The sequence below is a fragment of the Euleptes europaea genome, chromosome 7 (assembly GCF_029931775.1).
Source record: "Euleptes europaea isolate rEulEur1 chromosome 7, rEulEur1.hap1, whole genome shotgun sequence".
In the NCBI taxonomy this organism is placed as follows: Eukaryota; Metazoa; Chordata; class Lepidosauria; order Squamata; family Sphaerodactylidae; genus Euleptes; species Euleptes europaea.
In genome coordinates this window covers 38,737,713-38,755,487 of record NC_079318.1, presented here as the reverse complement: position 1 = coordinate 38,755,487, position 17,775 = coordinate 38,737,713, and the positions used below count along the sequence as shown (strand labels likewise).

Below are 17,775 nucleotides of genomic sequence, written 5' to 3'. Positions count from 1 at the left end.
GATTCATAGAACATGATTTTATGTATGCCTTATAGGCCTGAAAGAGAAGGGTACCATGGCGACCCTGTCATTAAAGCAGTGGTGGGGAACCTTTTTTCTGCCAAGGGCCATTTGGATATTTATAACATCATTTGCGGGCCATACAAAATTATCAACTTAAAAATTAGCCTGCTATATTTGGTCAAACATTTAGCCAAGAGGCACAACCGGAGACGGCTCCAAGTGTCTGCCACGTAGAGCAACTCGCTTTTGAGTTCTGCCGTCCCCAGCTGGGCCCAAGAGATTCAGGCAGGGCAGCAAACACAAGACGGAGTGAGCAACAAGCTGCACAGGGCTTGTAGGCGAACGAGCCCGGTCCAATAATGCCCCGATCCGGCACTTTCCCACCCTACGCGTCTTTTGCAGGACTTAGAGGGGAAGGAACCAGAAGGGAGAGGGGGTACAGACCAAGCCCCAAGCAGGCAGCTGCCAAGATGACCCAACCCCATGGGGGCAAGCAGGCAGGCATCCACGTTTTTCCATGGCCCAGGTGGGAAAGGGTTAACACAGTTTCTTGGGCAGTCCTAGCAGCTCCATAGCTAATGACTCTTCTGCAAGGGGGAAAGGAGGTTCCTTTTCTCAGCAAAATAAACTCTCATCTGCCTTGAATAGAGGCTATTCCTGTCCGCCGGAGGGGGTGGATCGCCAATCTTAGATCCTTCTGAGCTAGAGATCTGCCAGGACCCACGAAGGGCCAGACCAAATGACTTCGCAGGCCTTATACGGCCCCCGGGCCTGACGTTCCCCACCCCTGCATTAAAGTCTTGAGATGCTCAGAAGAAAGGCAGGCATATAAATATTTTAAATAAATAGACGCACGTAGACACATTTTAAATCAACAAAATATTTTGAAGAATTTATTCGTCTTACCTTTATAAGTTTGGAGCGTGAAACATTTAGAGTATTTATGACACTCTTGCAATTTGGTCCTTTGATCTGTTCAATTATAAAATTAAATTTAGCAGACATACGCTTCCAGTGTTCTAGTTCAGTCAGAGGACCTGAGTCATCAGCTTCTTTTCTTATTTGCTCACTCTCAATCAAAACCTGCAACCAACAGAAGAATTTGTAAGTGTGTCATTACAGCTTTTCACTTGCTGATAGCTATTTAATGCTATACATTATTATTACAATCAATTTTTTATCATTTTCTTCTTTCCTGTGGGAGGAATGTAAGTACTGACCATAGATTCTAATGGGAGTAAACTAGCTTAAATTCAGCTATACCAGTTTAATCTACAAATAATTGCTTTCTTATCCCTCCATCCTATTGCTTGATGAGGTCATTGATATACAGTAACTTGTTTCAAGTGCAAAAGTTACCGGCTGCATTCCAAAGAAATGTTTAGGCATGCAGAGGGGAACAATGCCCATTGGACACAGACTATTTTAAGTTTGCCTCACAGTAGTTCCAAGAGCTGAAGAGGCAAGTCACGTCTTAAAACGGAAAGCAGCTTGTGTCTATTGAAAGTGGGAGCTGCTGCAACAGCAATGAAAGAAAGTTCCAGTCTGAAGATACGGGTCACTAGAAAAAGGTTCTGTTCGATATTACCCCCCAGGATCCCTACACTCCTGTGGCCTATGAGAGCAAAGGTATAGACTGGATGCTGGATCCAACCAGGGAATCATGATACAAATTAAGAGCAAAAAAGAAGAAGAAGCCACTTCACAATGAGACAATTATGTTCTTGTGGAAAATGGAACACTGCTCCACCTATGACTTTTCTCGGGACTCCATAAGATCTCCCAACAACCCAAATCAAATGGATGGATGGTGGCTGGGAGACAATAACCAGACATTCCACTCTACTCAGGAAACATCCAGAAAAATGCATATCTGCCATATATATCAACCAAGTACTCCATGGCCAGGAAAACTCATTTCCTGCCCCAATTAGCATGTCCCTTAGAGTAACTACCTTGTTCTGGCCACTGGCAAAAAAGGGTGCAAAGTTTAAGGATAAAAGGACCCCCCTCTTTGACCGCATTTTGGGTTCAGTTCACCACAGAACTGTCACTCCACCACCATGACTCCTGACAATGACATGCTTCAGGTCAAGCAACGTATGAACCTCTCTTGATTGTTCTCCCTCTTGTCCCTCCATCTTTATCTGCCTCTCCTGGATCCCCAGCTATTGGCCCTCCCTCTCTTTCTCCCCTCACTTCCTCCTCCCACTTTGCTCCTGTTCTCATCCACTCCAGCCCAGCTAACCTGCCTGTCTTCCCCAATCCTTCCTTATACCCTAATCCTTCTTCCAAGCTCTCCCTGTCTCTCTGTTCTTCCCACTTCTCCCTCTCTTTCCTGGCCAATCTTCCTCCTCACCCACATTCTGCAAATCCATTCCTTTGTTTTCCCCTTTCTCCTTTCCTTGGGGACATGGGACACACACTCCTGAGTGGGTTCCATTAGGACTAGTTGTGGGTGTATTCCATTAGGAATTGCTTGACTGCCTTCTTACTGCATTTCAGGTTTGCTTACAGTAAGTTTGCCTCTTCTTCTTACTTGTTTCTGTCATCTGCCATAGCCAAGAAATATTGATTCATTAAAATTAGGGGGGAAAAACCCTCTCTCTTTTTAAAATCATACCAAATACATGCCTTTGTATACACAGGCTTAGAACACAAATAGGCTCAGAAAAATGCACATGGAAGGATACTTCCACATGTAAACCCCTCTCCCCCTTCCCGTTGGGTAACACTAAACAGCTTATTTGGTATGTGGCCATAAAGCTTTGTTTTGGACAACATTTTGTGTAAGTTTACACCACACTCCCTTCCTCTCACCTCTCCATGTCTATCTGCCACTTCCTCTTCCCACTGCGCCCCGTTCTCACCACTCTTGCCTGGTTACATGCACAAAACCTACAAAGGCAATACACCCCATGTACTGTGAATTCCTGATTCATCCCAGCAGATGGACAAGAAACTTACTTGTTCAATTTGCTTATACCAGATCATAAGCACATCCTCTAACTGATGAACGGTATCAGGATTAGCAGCTGCTGCTGTCACTTCCTCGAAAGAATGGAGTTTAGAAAAGTCAATGTAATCTATTTTTCTCAACTCTACAGTCCCCTCAATGCTTACTCTAGCACCTGAAATAAATAAGAGAACACATTCAGAATCTGCCATTTAATCCTTATAGCATGTTTAATTTACCAAGATAATTCATCCACACTTCTCTTCCCCCACCCACATTTGAAATAATGGTCTCCCTACTGCCCTCTCTCCCAGAAACTAGGTGTGATGCAGCTACTCCTCACAGACCCTTGATGATTTTATGCTCCCAGGGAACAAAAAGTCTTGGACCATGCATATTAATTATGGCCATCTTCTCTTATTCCTGAGTTTCAGATGTTACCTATTTCTCATACCTCTGCTCTCAGAATGTAGAGGCAGAAGAAAATCCACATTGGCTCCAGACTACTTGACAGCAATTTCCTAGATGTGACCCAGCTGGCTGGACCAGTGATCCACATGCACAAAAGATCACTGCCAGACCAAAAGCTTCACATCCAGCTTATATAGGCTATGTGCAGAAACGGTTGTTATAGTTATCTCTGTCTCCAAACTTGTTAAATGAAAGCAGTCTCATAAAATAACTCCCAATTTTATTCTCTCAACACGTGATTATCAGTGCTGACTATTTTTTCTGATGAGGGTATATGTGGAAATATATAGGCGCATAATGATAATTTTTGTATTTAGGACCCATCTCTGTAATAAGTGTACAAAAGTGTTGTGTTTCCAATCAAACATATTGCATTGAATTCTTTACTTCTTAATTTAATAATGTTCTTACCATCCAAAAATGAAAGGTATCTGTTAAGAGTTTCAGTAAAGCTCTGTTTTTCATGTTCTCCCTGCTTGGTTTGATTTAAAGCACCCCAATTACTAGTTGCAAGGATAGCTGGTAAAAATACACGTGAGATAACATTCCTGATCCCAAGGAGAAGACCTTCACTCCCATCCAGTACTGAGAAGTAGGTATCCTGAAAACCAAACGTTAGGATACGGATTAAAAATCCAAAAAACAAAATGGTGTGCCTTTGGGGCTTTAAAAAAAGATTCTAAATCTAGCTCTCAGCCTTAAGCTGAAGTACGATTTGTGCCTGGATAGTGTGTGTGTGTGGGGGGGGGATTGGGCAATTGGGCCCAGTGTTTTCTCTCAGCCATGTGGTTCTCTAGGAGCTTTCTGCAGCCCCACTCCTTTTGGCCAGCCACATGGCTGGAGGAGAGTGGGGTCAGCGGATCTGAGGGCTGTAGGTTTCAATTTGGTCCACAGCTCATGTTTAAAAGGAAAGGGCAGCAGGTGTGCTGGGCATTTAGAGCCCTCTGCCAGGGAAAGTCTTCTTCCAGATGGAAGCCTCCTGCCAAGATCGCAGAGCCACCGCCTGTTCATCAGCTGTTCCAACTTTTCAACAGAGAAAGTCTCATGTCACAAAGTTTACCCCTACTTCTGGGGCTACCTGGCTTTCAAGGCAGGGGGCCTATGCCTGCACATCAGGGCCAGATCTAGGGTTGCCAACTCCCAGGTAATAGCTGGAGATCTCCTGCTATTACAACTGATCTCCAGCCAATGGAGAACAGTTCACCTGGAGAAAATGGCCACTTTGGCAATTGTACTCTATGACATTGAAGTCCCTCCCCTCCCCAAACCCCGCCCTCATCTGGCTCCGCCCCCAAAACCTCCCGCCGGTAGAGAAAAGGGACCTGAGTGGCAACCCTAGCCAGATCACCTTTCAGCCCCCCCCCAGTCTACCAGGTAGAGAGGCCACACCTTTGCAATGCAAGTACAAGCATTAGCCAATCCAGTTCCTCTCCCCTCTGGTGAGGGACATAGTAATTAGAACTCAGAGGTAAAACACTGTTTTTGTTCACTGGCAGGTCTGTCAAGGGACATAACAAACTTCACCAAGCACCTGAGACATGATGGGGAAATGAAGGCTACACAACCAGGAGCCAAGAGGCCCAGAAAGGCAGCATCACCCTCTACTGACAGCTCTGAGAGTAAGGATCAAGGATGGTCAACAGTGTAGGACCACCAAAAGGAAGTCCATGTGCAAGTGATCCAGCTGACAGGACAGGGTTGAGTATTTCAGACAGCACTGGATCCTCAGATGAGGCATCTTCTTCCAGGAACGATCCCCCAGTGAGGAAGTACTGGAAGGCGGGGGCTCATATTCCAGAATTCCCATGTTGGGCCCTGCACTCAGGGATCATTCTTGTAAAGATTGACCAACTCCAAAAGAAGTATGGGTTCCTAGCCAAGAAACAGACAATGGTGGCAATGCCAGCTTGACCACATATGATGACTGACAACCCACCTGGAGTCCATCTTCCTACTAGGTTTCAGAGGAGGATTCTTGGGGGTAAGTGTGTGGCTGTCTCTTAAATAATTTGTGGAGGTGATGAGATAAAACACAGGAGAATATAAGGATGAGAAGGGGGCAAAAGGGAACAAGGAAAAGGAGGTGGATCGGAATTTTAACAATTGGATGACAGGTTACACACTGTACCCAGGGGTAATTCAATCTGCCTTCCCTCAAGAGACTGGCATCTTTTGAGCCATTTTGATACTGTACACAAAGCCTGTGGCTGTCAGGGGTAGGAGCTGCCCTAGCAAATGATGAGAATTCAAGCTAAGGGCCTCAGGAAACTCCTCAGGTCTCCTTAAGGGGCTCGGGGGATAGAGGACATGACAGACAGCCTTGGGGCTGATGCATTGGCCATGCCCCCAGGAGGCTGGTGAGGCATAGGAACAGCAGTTTTCCTTGTTTTAGGAACAGCCTTCTTTCCTTGGTTACCCCAACAGGCAGGTTGGGGAGGGTTACTGACAGCAGTCGGGTTGTCAGCTGCCCCCATTGTCCCCAGCCTATGCTGACCAAGATCTGAGGGACCTGTAATCAGTAAAGTTGTGGCCTGATTCTCTCCAGCAGAATGTGTCTATGTCATCCTTCTCTCCCTCCCCCACCATGGCCTGGTCCCTACTCCAGGCACAATGATTCTCTTTGTACAAAAGCCTGTCCCTTACACCATGTGCCTTAGTCTCCACTAAGAGGGATCCCACAGAGCAGTGCACCCACTCAGAAACCCCTCTGTCCCTCTGCATGTTGCAATGATGGATGTAACCATGATGGTATTAATAGCTGGGAAGGAGTATACCTCATGCATAGATTTCACATTCACAGCAACATCATTCCGAGCGCGTACAAAAAATAAGCACTCTCCTTTGAATTTGTCTGGTGATTCGTCAATGTACAGCTTCATCATTTTAGTTCCTTTTAGCACTCCTGGAATTGCTCTACCACATTCTAGAAATAAACACATTTAAAAACAACATTCTTATCTTAAAAGATGTGCATGGTGGTATTGGCGAACGAAGCACTAGGGCTGTCGATTCGGTTCGGCCCGAACTGAAAAACAGCCGAATTTCCCCTGATTCAGCGGTTTTTAGTTCGGGACGAACCAAACTCAAAAATGGCAGGAAAGGGGGGGGCCGAATTCAGGGAGTTCGGGAGTTCACGAATAAATCCGGCAAATTCGGGGCCGTCAGTAAGCAGCATAACTGTCAGTAAACAGCATTCTCCTCCCCCGGCCAATCGGTGGCCAAGCTGGGTCTTCTTCTGGCCAATCAGTCAGGATTGAGTACTGGAGGAATCAGCTGATGTGCGGCCCAGCCGGGGAAAGAGAGAGAGAGGGAAATCCTCGTGTGTGTGTGGGGGTGTGCTTGTGCACATTCACTCCTTTCTGTGGCTGCAGGGGGCGTATTTTTTTGAGTACAGACCCCAAACTTTCAGCAGAGATTCAGACAAGTCTTCTTAAGAGACCACCCAAGTTTTGTAAACATTGGGTCAGGGGGGTCCTGAGATATGGGCTCCCCCCCTTTTTTCTTTCCATGGCTGCAGGGGGTGCATTTTTGGGGGTACAGACCCCAAACTTTCAGTGGAGCTTCAGATGAGCCTTCTTAAGATACCCCCCACATTTTGTAAACATTGGGTCAGGGGGTCTCGAGATATGGGCTCCACCCCTTTTCCCTCCCCCCTTTTCCATTTCCGTGGCTGCAGGGGGCGCATTTTTGGGGGTGCAGATCCCAAACTTTGAGCGGAGCTTCAGACAAGCCTTCTTAAGAGACCACCCAAGTTTTGTAAACATTGGGTCAGGGGGTCCCGAGATATGGACTTTCCCCTTTCCCCTTTTCCCTATTGGGATGAATGGGATCCTGTATGCATCTCCAGAGCAAAACGTCCCGTGCCTAAATGGAAACGTCTTGGATTACCGAGTCCTCCCCAGCCCCTCCTGATGGAAAAGAAGACAGCCACAGTAAGACCCCTTTGGGGGCTTTAATCTATAATTTTTCTCCTCTGTGTGTGTGTGTGGGGGGGAAGCAGAGTCTGTGTGCGTGTGGGGTGTGCCCCCTTGAGTCCGTTCTGCCTGGGGGGGGTGCCCCCTTGAGTCTCTCTCTCCCTGGTTTGAGGGGGGCTTCAGTTGTGTATCCTCAGGTTTTCCCTCATTCATAAGATTGGTTAGGTCTATTTTGATCCTTGCTCAAAACTGATTTTCAAATGGTGACTTAAAGAATGCATTTGCCTGATCCCGAGTCCGATGCAAAAGGGGAAATTCCACCCCCTCCTGCTCCTTATGTATAGCTAGCTGCCTCTGTCCCTTTCCATGCTTTGCAGTTGCAAATGTGTTTCTTTACTTGTTTGTGTTGCTTTGCAGTTGTGTTGCTTTTCAGCTGGGTTGCTTTGCAAACGTCTTAGCACCTACCCCGCCCTTGCTCTCATCAGCTGTTTGTCAGGGCTGGGAGCTTTGTGCGTGGGCGGCAAGCTCTGCTCAGAGATGCACATTAAGGGTGGGGGGGATCCCTTTCGGGGCCCATATCTCAGCCCCCCCGACCCAATCTTTACAAAACTTGGGGGGTCTTGCAAGAAGGGTCCTTTGAAGCTCCGCTGAAAGTTTGGGACCTCTACCCCCAAAAATGCCCCCCCAGAGCCACGGAAAGGCGCGGTTGTGTTTTTAATGGCTTTATTCGGACGAATTTTTTTCCTGAACTTTGAATTCCCGCCGAATTGCACGGACCCGAAGTGGGGGAGTTTGGACTTCGGCATATCCCAAATCTAAACGGGCCGAATTCAGCCGAATCCGAACTATACCTAATTTTTTTTAATTCAACAGCCTTACGAAGCACCTGTTAAAGAGAATGAGCCAGTCCTGCTGCAATCCTTTTAACAGATTACTGTCAAGTAACAGGGGCATAGATCTCTGCTCTAGTAACCAGTTCCATAATGTACCTACAAGTACTTGCAGAGGGCATCTCATTCCCCTCTCTCCCCCTTCCCTGAAAACCCCTACAACCTCTCCCCTTTTCCTGCTTCCTTCTCTTCTTCCCACTCACTAGCCACCTACCTATATCAGCCCACTGTCTTCAGCTTTCCCTTATTCCTTTCTCCTGGTGGATTCTCCCTGAGAAAAACTCTGTGCCAGACCCAACTGCATAGTGGGGAACCTGCAAGAACTTACGGGAGGCACTTCACTTTCCCCTGCATTCCCTTCCCCGCACTATTTATTCTTTTCCTCCTCCTAGCAATCCCTGTATTTTCACCTGCAGAATCACAGTAAGTGCATTGTGCATTTTTTATACAAAATGTACACATAAAAACTCATAATTTTAAATATAAACAAAGGGCATGCAAGGAATTATAGGAGGGGGAACAGTTTGGAAATTTTGCCTCCCCAAAATCTTCCTTTCATGAATTCCATAAACTCTCAGGGACCTTCGCAAACTAATTTCCTCTTGCCATGGTGCATGTAGGTGAGGGGTGTTATTAATTCACAGATTTCTGTGGTTCATTTTCAGAGATTTCTCACCTATGCTGAATTCCTTGATTAACATAGACATATTAATTAGACTATCCACTATGATCAGAAGTAATTCTTTAGGGGGGGAAACATTCTAAATCCCATTTAAAGTTGAAGCACATCACAGAAAATTGCTAACACTTACCTACACCAGGTGCTTCACCTTCTTGGTGTAAGAACTTCAGAGTTCTGCTTCCTCCTTTTGCAAAAAAACTTTCACATGCTTCTAACTGATAAAAGAAAAAGAAAAACAGATGATTCAAAGTCAAACAGTTCTGAAGCACTGCATCATTTTTCTGTCCAGTAACATAATCTTGTTTAACTGGTGATTATTAGTGACAGCTACTAAATGTTTCTCCTGACCTGGATGGCCCAGGCTAGCCTGATCTCATCAGATCTCAGAAGCTAAGCAGGGTCAGCCCTGGTTAGTATTTGGATGGGAGACCACCAAGGAATACCAGGGTTGCTGTGCAGAGGAAGGCACTGGCAAACCACCTCTGTATAGTCTCTTGCCATGAAAATCCCAAAAAGGGGTCGCCATAAGTCAGCTGCGACTTGATGGCATTTTACACACACTAAATGTTTCTACCGCCTTTCCAAGGCAGATGCATTGGGATATTTCAGGCTCAATAAAAGCCCTGGCTTGCAGACTGCTTCTTCAGTCTGGACAACTTGTCAAGGTGTGAAGAGACACTGGGTCCAGGCTGAGTGCAAGCTTATTTCTTCCTGCTCTACCTGATTCCCCCCTGTGATTATGCTTCTTGCCTTTAGTTCTTGGAAATTCAATAGAATCCTCATAAAACTGACTACTGCCTGTGTTGATTTGCAGTGTAATACTATTTTTTTTCTCAGTGCTCTGTAAAGTTTCTTTAATGAGTGAAATGCTTTTCTAAGAAAAAGGTTTTCACACTCCAGTAAGGGAAATATTTCACCGGACTTTTTTTCCAGTGCTCCTCTACATTTCTCAGTTTTTCCACTGAAAAAATTGACAAAATCCTTTGGCTTTTTTATGCTATATGTTTTGTTTAAACTTTACCTTAAGAAGCATTTCATTCATTCTAAAAGAGAAAATATTTCATTTTCCCCCCAGTGATCCCCCAAGTGTTACATTTATTGTTAGAAAATTTGGGAAGGGAAAAAGACTTTGGGGAGGGGAACTGTTTTTTTCTCCAAATGTTTCAGTTTTTCTCCAGCCTTCAGCTATTTAGGTGTAGCAAAATTAAACAGGAGTACATTAAAGATTAAGAAAATTTATTATAGCATGAGTTTGAGTTATAGCTCACTTCCTTAGATGTATACCAGTATACATCCATCAGGCCTGGCTAAATGAGCAGCAGAAGGGGATACATGTTACAAAGAGAGGCTGGAGTAGAACAATCCAATCATAAGCTCAATCACTTCACCTAGAGTGGCTGTAAGACACTCCAACTAACAACAGCCAAGTACAATAAACATCCAATACTAATAGCCAAGTTGGCTAAATCTAAGGATACTTAAATCCGGTGACTGGAGCTGTGAACGGGCAAGACAGATCTTTCTACAAACCTGAAAAGGGCCCCAGGTTTACAGAAAAATGTGAAATCTAAAAAAAAAAAATTGGGGTATTTAAAAAACAACTACTAGAATGATAAAAGGAGTACATGTAGCTTTAAGCAACAGATTCCGTCAGTGGCTGTTGCTAGGCAACCACAGTATTCCAAGCTTGGTTCTGTCAATAAAAGGCACGGGGAGGGGCAGGGCCCTTTCCAGGCTTTTTTTTTTCCCTTTGAGGGAGGGCACATTGGGGTCAGGCCTGTATACAGTTGCCAGCTCCAAGTTGGGAAGTTCCTGGAGATTTTGTGGTAAAGTCTGAGGAAGGCAGGGCTTGAGGAGGGGAGAGGCCTCATCCAGATATTATGCCATAGAGTTCACCTCCAAAGCAGCCATTTTCTGCAGGGGGACAGATCTGTATCATCTGGAGTTCAATTGTAATTTTGGGAGATATCTAGGTCCTGCTGGAAGGTTGGCAACCCAAGACCTGGAAGCAGTAGCAGAAAATAGGAGTCAGATAAAAGGTAGGTTGGAGAATGTCTGAGAAAAAGAGAATAAGGCAGGGAAAGGGGGAGAGGATATGGGGGTTGCCCGAGGAGGAAAACAGAAAATAGTGTGGGGAGGGGGATAGAGGGGAAATTGAGGTATCACCCCACAAGACCTTGCGGATTCCCTACAATGCAAGTGGTCTGGCCCAGTGGCTATGACCACTAACCCAGGCCACAGCTTTCCTAGGGAGAGGCTGCTCGTGTGTGTGGGGGAGAGAAATCTTAAAACAGAGGGGCAGATAAAGGCAGGTTAGCTGTTTGGGGAGGAAGGAGATAGGGTTGCCAACTCCAAATTAAGAAATTCCTAGAGATTTGGGGGATGGAGAGTGGGGAGGGTTTGAGGAGGGGTCGATTACCATGGGCCCCACCCTCCAAAGCTGTCATTTCCTCTAGGAGAACTAGATTGCCAACCTCCAGGTAAGGGCTGGAGATCACCCAGGATTACAACTGATCTTCAGATGTCAGAGATCAGTTTCCCTGGAGAAAATTGCCTCTAAGGGTGGACTCTACAGCATTATATCCTGCTGAGGCAACTTCCCTCCCCAAATCTTGTCTCCCAAGGTTCCACTTCCAAATCTCCAGGAATTTCCCAGCCTGCAGAAACAGGGGAGAGGCTATGGGGGCTTTCAGGAAAGTGAAAGAAGAAATAATGGGAAGGGAAAGTAGATGCCTCCCACAAGTCCTTCCAGGTTCCTTCTTGTCATATCTAATGCATGATGAAATGAGATAGTGGAAAAGACCTTGCCTCTGGCCCTTTGTACCTCAGAACTAAGCTCTGGTACCCTAACAATGCTACTTGTAATTGGGCATCTTCTCATTCTGTTCTCCTGAATTTGATTAAAGGTAAAGGTCCCCTGTGCAAGCACCGGGTCATTCCTGACCCATGGGGTGACGTCACATCCCGAAGTTTACTAGGCAGACTTTGTGTAGGGGGTGGTTTGCCAGCGCCTTCCCCAGTCATCTTCCCTTTACCCTCAGCAAGCTAGGTACTCATTTTACTGACTTCAGAAGGATGGAAGGCTGAGTCAACCTAGCACCGGCTACCTGAAACCGACTTCCGTTGGGATCGAACTCCGGTTGTGAGCAGAGCTTGGACTGCAGTACTGCACCTTACCACTCTACGCCATGGGTGTGAATTTGAGGGAGGTCTAAATGAGTTGTAAGTGGAGGCGCAGAAGGAATTTGTCCACTTGGCTCTAGTTAGCTCTGTTGTGTTGTCAGCCATTCTGGGGGAATCCAATTTACATTTGTTGTTGGTCTGGAGGAAGAATATTTTTCCTTTTGGGGTGATGTTTCTGAACCCTGTCCCTATACTTCTCAAGAGCACAATCATGGCTGTGACACAAGACATGGTAGCAAGGAGAACATTACTAGAGCCTCCCTTATATAGTGCTGCAGTCATGGATCCTCTGACCAAAGATTCCCTAAGACTTCAATATCATGCAAACCTAATCTAAATATCACAAGGAAACAAATCATAAGACTTGTCTGGTTGTATGGGATACCATGGTGACCCAGGGCTCCTAAAATCTTGTTCCTGTAAGTCTTCTCCCCCTTTTGGCAGCCCTGCCCTCCTACAGTAACTCTTCAAAATCTCGATATGCTTTACACTGTTGTTGATCGTAAGTCTGGATGTCTGACTAAGTTATCCTTAGCTATGCCACCTGAGCCCTGTCCTGGATGGCCCAGGCTAGCCTGATCTCGTCAGATCTCAGAAGCTAAGCAGGGTCAGCCCTGGTTAGTATTTGGATGGGAGACCACCAAGGATGTCCAGGGTTGCTGTGCAGAGGAAGGCACTGGCAAACCACCTCTGTTAGCCTCTTGCCTTGAAAACCCCATAAGTGGTCGCCATAAGTCGGCTGCGACTTGACGGCACCTTACACACACACACATGCCACCTGAATGACTTGTGACCAAAGGGAAAGCTCACCTGGCATGAGGACTTCAATCTATGGACCCAGACCCCTAGGCAGTATGCAGAGCCTCGCCTGTTCAATCAGGAATCCCACTGAACAGCCATCTTGACTTCGTTGGTTTTTAGAAAGAGCTGCTGCTAGTGTGATATGTATAGACAGTAGGTGTGCCACGCATTCTTTACACATATGTTGAAAGGAACAGCGGGATGGTAAGGTGATGTCACTAGTGGTAGAGAGTCCTTTTTAGCTTCTTACTACAGTACCCCACCTGATACTCAGCTTGTGTTTCCTGTCCCTGGCTCTCTTGGTTTGCTACTGATGTAAGGCTTTTACAACAACTACTAATTTTCAAGTAATTGTAATAAAGCAGACTCACCGTTGGGCCATCTAAAATTAGTTCCTCCACGCCTGTAACGTCTAAAGCAAGTTGGTCTGATAGAACTTCAAATATATATTTATATGCAGCATTAATTTTCATTTTACGGCCTTCCCTTGCTTCTCTAAATCGTGCCTACAAAGTAGGAAAAGGGGTATTTAAAAGGGTGTCACTGCAATTACATGTTTAAACACATAACATGAAACTAATCCTATACTTCCCTTACTGCATATCAGAGAATCTTTCAATTATTCTTTTCCCCCTGAAACATCCCCCTCTCAAAACCCATACTGTAATGAAAAACAGGTTTATGGTACAGAATACAAAACTGACAATCACATTGTATGCAGAGTTACTTCAATCTAAACTAACTTAAGTCAATTGACTTAGACTGGAGTAGGGTTGCACTGTTATTCACTCACCAAACTCCCAGGAAAATAAATTCCTGTTTCCAATTTTGGCGGAAGGTCCGCAGGCAAACTCAACCAAACGCCCTCCCAAGAGTTTCATTTCTGCTTGCAGCAGACGGCGCACCCTCCTCCTCTCTCTCTGTATTAGTCATACGGCATGTTTGCATCTGCAAACAGGAAGACTGCAACAGCATCATGCTGTCTGTGCTCCCCAGCATCACTAGTAGCCATTGATAGCCCCATCCTCCATTTGTTCCTTCCCCTTTTACAGCCTTCCAAGTTGGCAGCCATGACCACATCCTGTGGCAGTGAGTTCCAAAAATGAACTATATGCTGTGTGAAGAAATACTTCCTTTTGTCTGTCCTGAATCTATCACCCTGCAGCTTCAATGGATGACCCTGGGTGCTAGTATTATGAGAGAGGAAGAAAGGTTTCTACCTGTCCACTCTCTCCATGCCATGCATAATTTTATAAACCTCTATCATATCTCCCGTTACTCACCTTTTTTCTAGGCTAAACAGCCCTAAGTGTTCTACTGTGGTCTGGCAAAAAGACAATTCAGTGGGTTCTAGATCAAATCAAGCCTGAACTGTCCCTAGAAGCTAAAATGACTAAACTGAGGCTATTGTACTTTAGTCACATTATGAGAAGACAAGAGTCACTGGAAAAGACAATAATGCTGGGAAACGATGAAGGCAGCAGGAAAAGAGGAAGACCCAACATGAGATGGACTGATGCAATCAAAAAAGCCACGACCTACCTGAGCAAGGCTGTTTGTGATAGGACATTTTGGAGGTTATTAATTCATAAGTCAGAAGTGTCTTGATAGCACTTAATGCACACAATGGAACTTCAGTGGCAAGTGGGGAGAACCAGTTTCCTGCTTTTGAATTCCACCCCTTAGGACTGGGTTGCTCCTAGTCCCACACTCTACATAAGGAATTATCTGGATTAGGACTGCACAACATGCAGCCCCGTGCAGAGTACTGAACAACGTCAATATATTACAGACCTCTAGGTCTCCCCAATCGTTTTCTCTCTCTTGAAAATTGTACTCACCAGTTTGAGTCAGATCATTCATGATATGTCCAAACTATTTGAGCTAACATTTGGTGCTTTCCTTACAACCCCCGTAAAAAGGTCTGAATGAGAGTGCCCATAACCATTTGCCCGTTGTTAGGCAGGGGAATAAAATCAACTTAGTATGGAGTGCTCCAAAAAGTTGTTTCATAAGGATATGCCCAAATGTCAATGAAAGTTAAGAATTTTTCCCTACAAAAACTGCCACCATTTAAAAAAATTATTTATTCAAAAAAAGAAACAACAACAAAAAACACACAATCTTCACAATTTAAAATACAATATATATGTGTAAACTTTAAAAATTAACAAAATTTCTATATTACAACTTATTCCAATATCCTCATTCATACTACCACACCGAATACAGGGTTTAGTCCTCTGTAAAATAGCTAGACTATCATCGCTGCACATTGTCCTTTCTCACCCTTGATTATAAGATTTCCCATTTTATTTACAGCTCGTAACCATAGCTCATCTAGACTCACTGTATCACCATTTTTTTGATGTGTTGTTAACTAATACATACATTTCTTTAACTTTAACCAACCATTCCTCTATATTTGGAGTCATTTTTTTGTTTCCAGTGTCTGGCAAAAGTTGTTCTAGCAGCAGTTATCATGCGTAACCCCATACATCGATTACAAACCTGTTTTTCTTTCAGAGTTTCCTGTAGGGATTGAACTCCACTGGTACTCCGACGGAATTTAGATGCTCTGCGGCTTCCAGTTTCTATAGTTGTACGGGGAGAGGGCCTAAATCGAGAACGTTCACTTCCTGTAGTTTCTTCATCCAGTGGAGCTGTCACCTCTGGTGGAACAGCACCCTGTTCAGCATCTGCTGGTGGCTCCTGGCTTTGCTGAGCATCCTCTGGTGCAGGGGCTGTGTCTGGGGGCTCATCAGGCTCAGGATCAGGCTCAGGAGCATTGTCTTGGACAGCAGCAGGCTCAGCTGCATCTGGTTCTTTATTGTCTACCTCTTCCTCCATTTTGAATCCTACAGTTTACAAAAGCACTGGTTAGTACAATAAAAACCCAATAATAAGATCATAGGAGGTAGTTGTGCACTGAACTATTTCAGCTGCCACTGAAGGCCTTCCATTTCTACCAACCAAGACCAATTTCTACAAGCTAAAGTATGCAGAAGTATATTTAGCATTTATGTCAAGGGTGTTGGAGTGAGAGCGACTCAGCATGCCTGGACACGGGGGAGGCTAATTTACTCAGTGTGTAGGTGTTATTCCTTGAATGGGATGCTCCTCTTTGAACCTGGGGACTGCCCTCTGACCCCTCCTTCTCTCTCAGTAGCCATTGCCTCTCTTTCTTTCCACGTGGACCTGCATGGAGGCAGACGTTTCTACAGGTTTTTCCTGTAGAAACAATATATCATACTTGCACTCACGTGATGCTGGATTAGCTAGCCACTTGTATAGGGAAATGTATTCTTTAGGTTAGGCTTTCTATTTCTTTTATAAACTTCAACAAGAATGTGAACCGAATCTACTTGAAAAAATGTAAGTTTTACTTTTTGCAATTTACTTCTTAGGAGGACTGGGTTTTTTACTGCACTCAATATCACATTTCCATGACTGGGCAAACTCTGCTATATCAACCAAATATATACCCAATAAGGGGTTCATGATTTGGGTGAAAAACAGGAACATGGTAACCTCTGCTTGCACATTAATTGCAGAGCTGTGTACTGATGGAACAACGAAATGAGAAACTATAGGGCACACAATCTTGCTCCATCCTTTCCCCCCCTCCCAGGTAAGCTATATCCTGGGTGGGAAGGCAGCATATATAGCCCAATCTTGTCAGATCTTGGAAGCTAAGCAGGGTCAGTACTTGGAAGGGAAACCACCAAGGAAGACAATGGAAAACCACCTCCGCTTCTCACTTGTCTTGAAAGCCCCTTTCTGAGGTCACCATAAGTCAGCTGTGACTTGAGCGCACTTTACACACACACACACACAAACTATAACCTGTTGTTTCAAAAAAGGGCATGAGCAAAGGCTCAGGTAAAGGTATGTTTTCTATTCTCCTCTTGCATTTTTGTGGCAGATAATAGGAAGAGATCCAAGAAAAGTGGTAGATAATACAACAGTTAATGTGCTTGGTTTGTATATTTAGCAAACTAGCTGCATAATTTACAAATGGGACCTTGAATACATGGCAACTCAATCCCTGTTAACATTCCTTGTTACCAAGGTCTTGGAGTCTCCGTTATCTACCAAGTCATGTCAGATATTTTACTGCCTCCCACAAATTCTTTAGCAATCCATTAGTGACACAAGATCCAACTTTTTCTCATAGAACATGACCAACATTTTAAGGTTTGTCTTCTTTACCATGAGCAATGAATCAGGGTCATTAGAGAAGATCAAGGACAGTAGGTTCTCCTACTCTAAAGCAGGGCTCAAGATGTCAATTCCACCCCCCAGGTTAATATGGTACCTCAACTGACCTTGTTCAAAAAGACAGATGAGTCACTAGGGAGAGTCAGTGAATTCACTTCTTCCACCAAGCACTGAGCAGTTTCCCTGTTCTGCTCTGAAGAAAATTAAATCCGTTTACAGTTGGTGGAAGGATTCAAAACAAGAGTATATGTGGAACTATATGTGGAAGGATACATGGCATTCTAAGGAGTGCACAAGAATAAAACTGACAGTTGATCACAGAATCTGATGACCCGATAATGGGATAGAATGAGTATATATGTACCAGCACCTTCTTGCCCTGCACTAGTTTTATGCAGCCAGGCAATCAAGGATGCAGACTTTTCAACTTTCCAGAAGGAGCACAGGCTGGGCCAAACCTGGAGCCTAATCTGGGACAGCACTTGTAGCTCTATACCGTATATCCTGAATCCACAAGCCAAAGGACCAAAGTCCAAGATTCAATAAAAACAGCTCAAAAACATGGTTTTGCTTTACTGTACTGGGCTCTGTAGGAGGGAATGGGGTGAAGGGAAGCCCCTCAGCAGGTAGCTTGCAAGACCAGTGTTTCAGGGG

At 44.8% G+C, this 17,775-nt stretch overlaps 1 protein-coding gene across 1 annotated transcript in view; it reads right to left on the bottom strand.

Annotated features, from left to right (window-relative positions):
• Positions 1–6,327, bottom strand: part of DNAH8 (dynein axonemal heavy chain 8) — a 158,727-nt gene extending 152,400 nt beyond the window's left edge. Inside the window, exons 1-4 of the mRNA XM_056853358.1 lie at positions 6,205–6,327; positions 3,842–4,031; positions 2,971–3,134; positions 910–1,086 (exon numbers count right to left, since the gene is read on the bottom strand). Of these exons, the coding sequence (XP_056709336.1) occupies positions 910–1,086; positions 2,971–3,134; positions 3,842–4,031; positions 6,205–6,312 (639 nt within the window). The 5' untranslated portion in view covers positions 6,313–6,327. The remainder of the gene's footprint in view (positions 1–909; positions 1,087–2,970; positions 3,135–3,841; positions 4,032–6,204) is intronic.
• Positions 6,328–17,775: the final 11,448 nt, after the last annotated feature.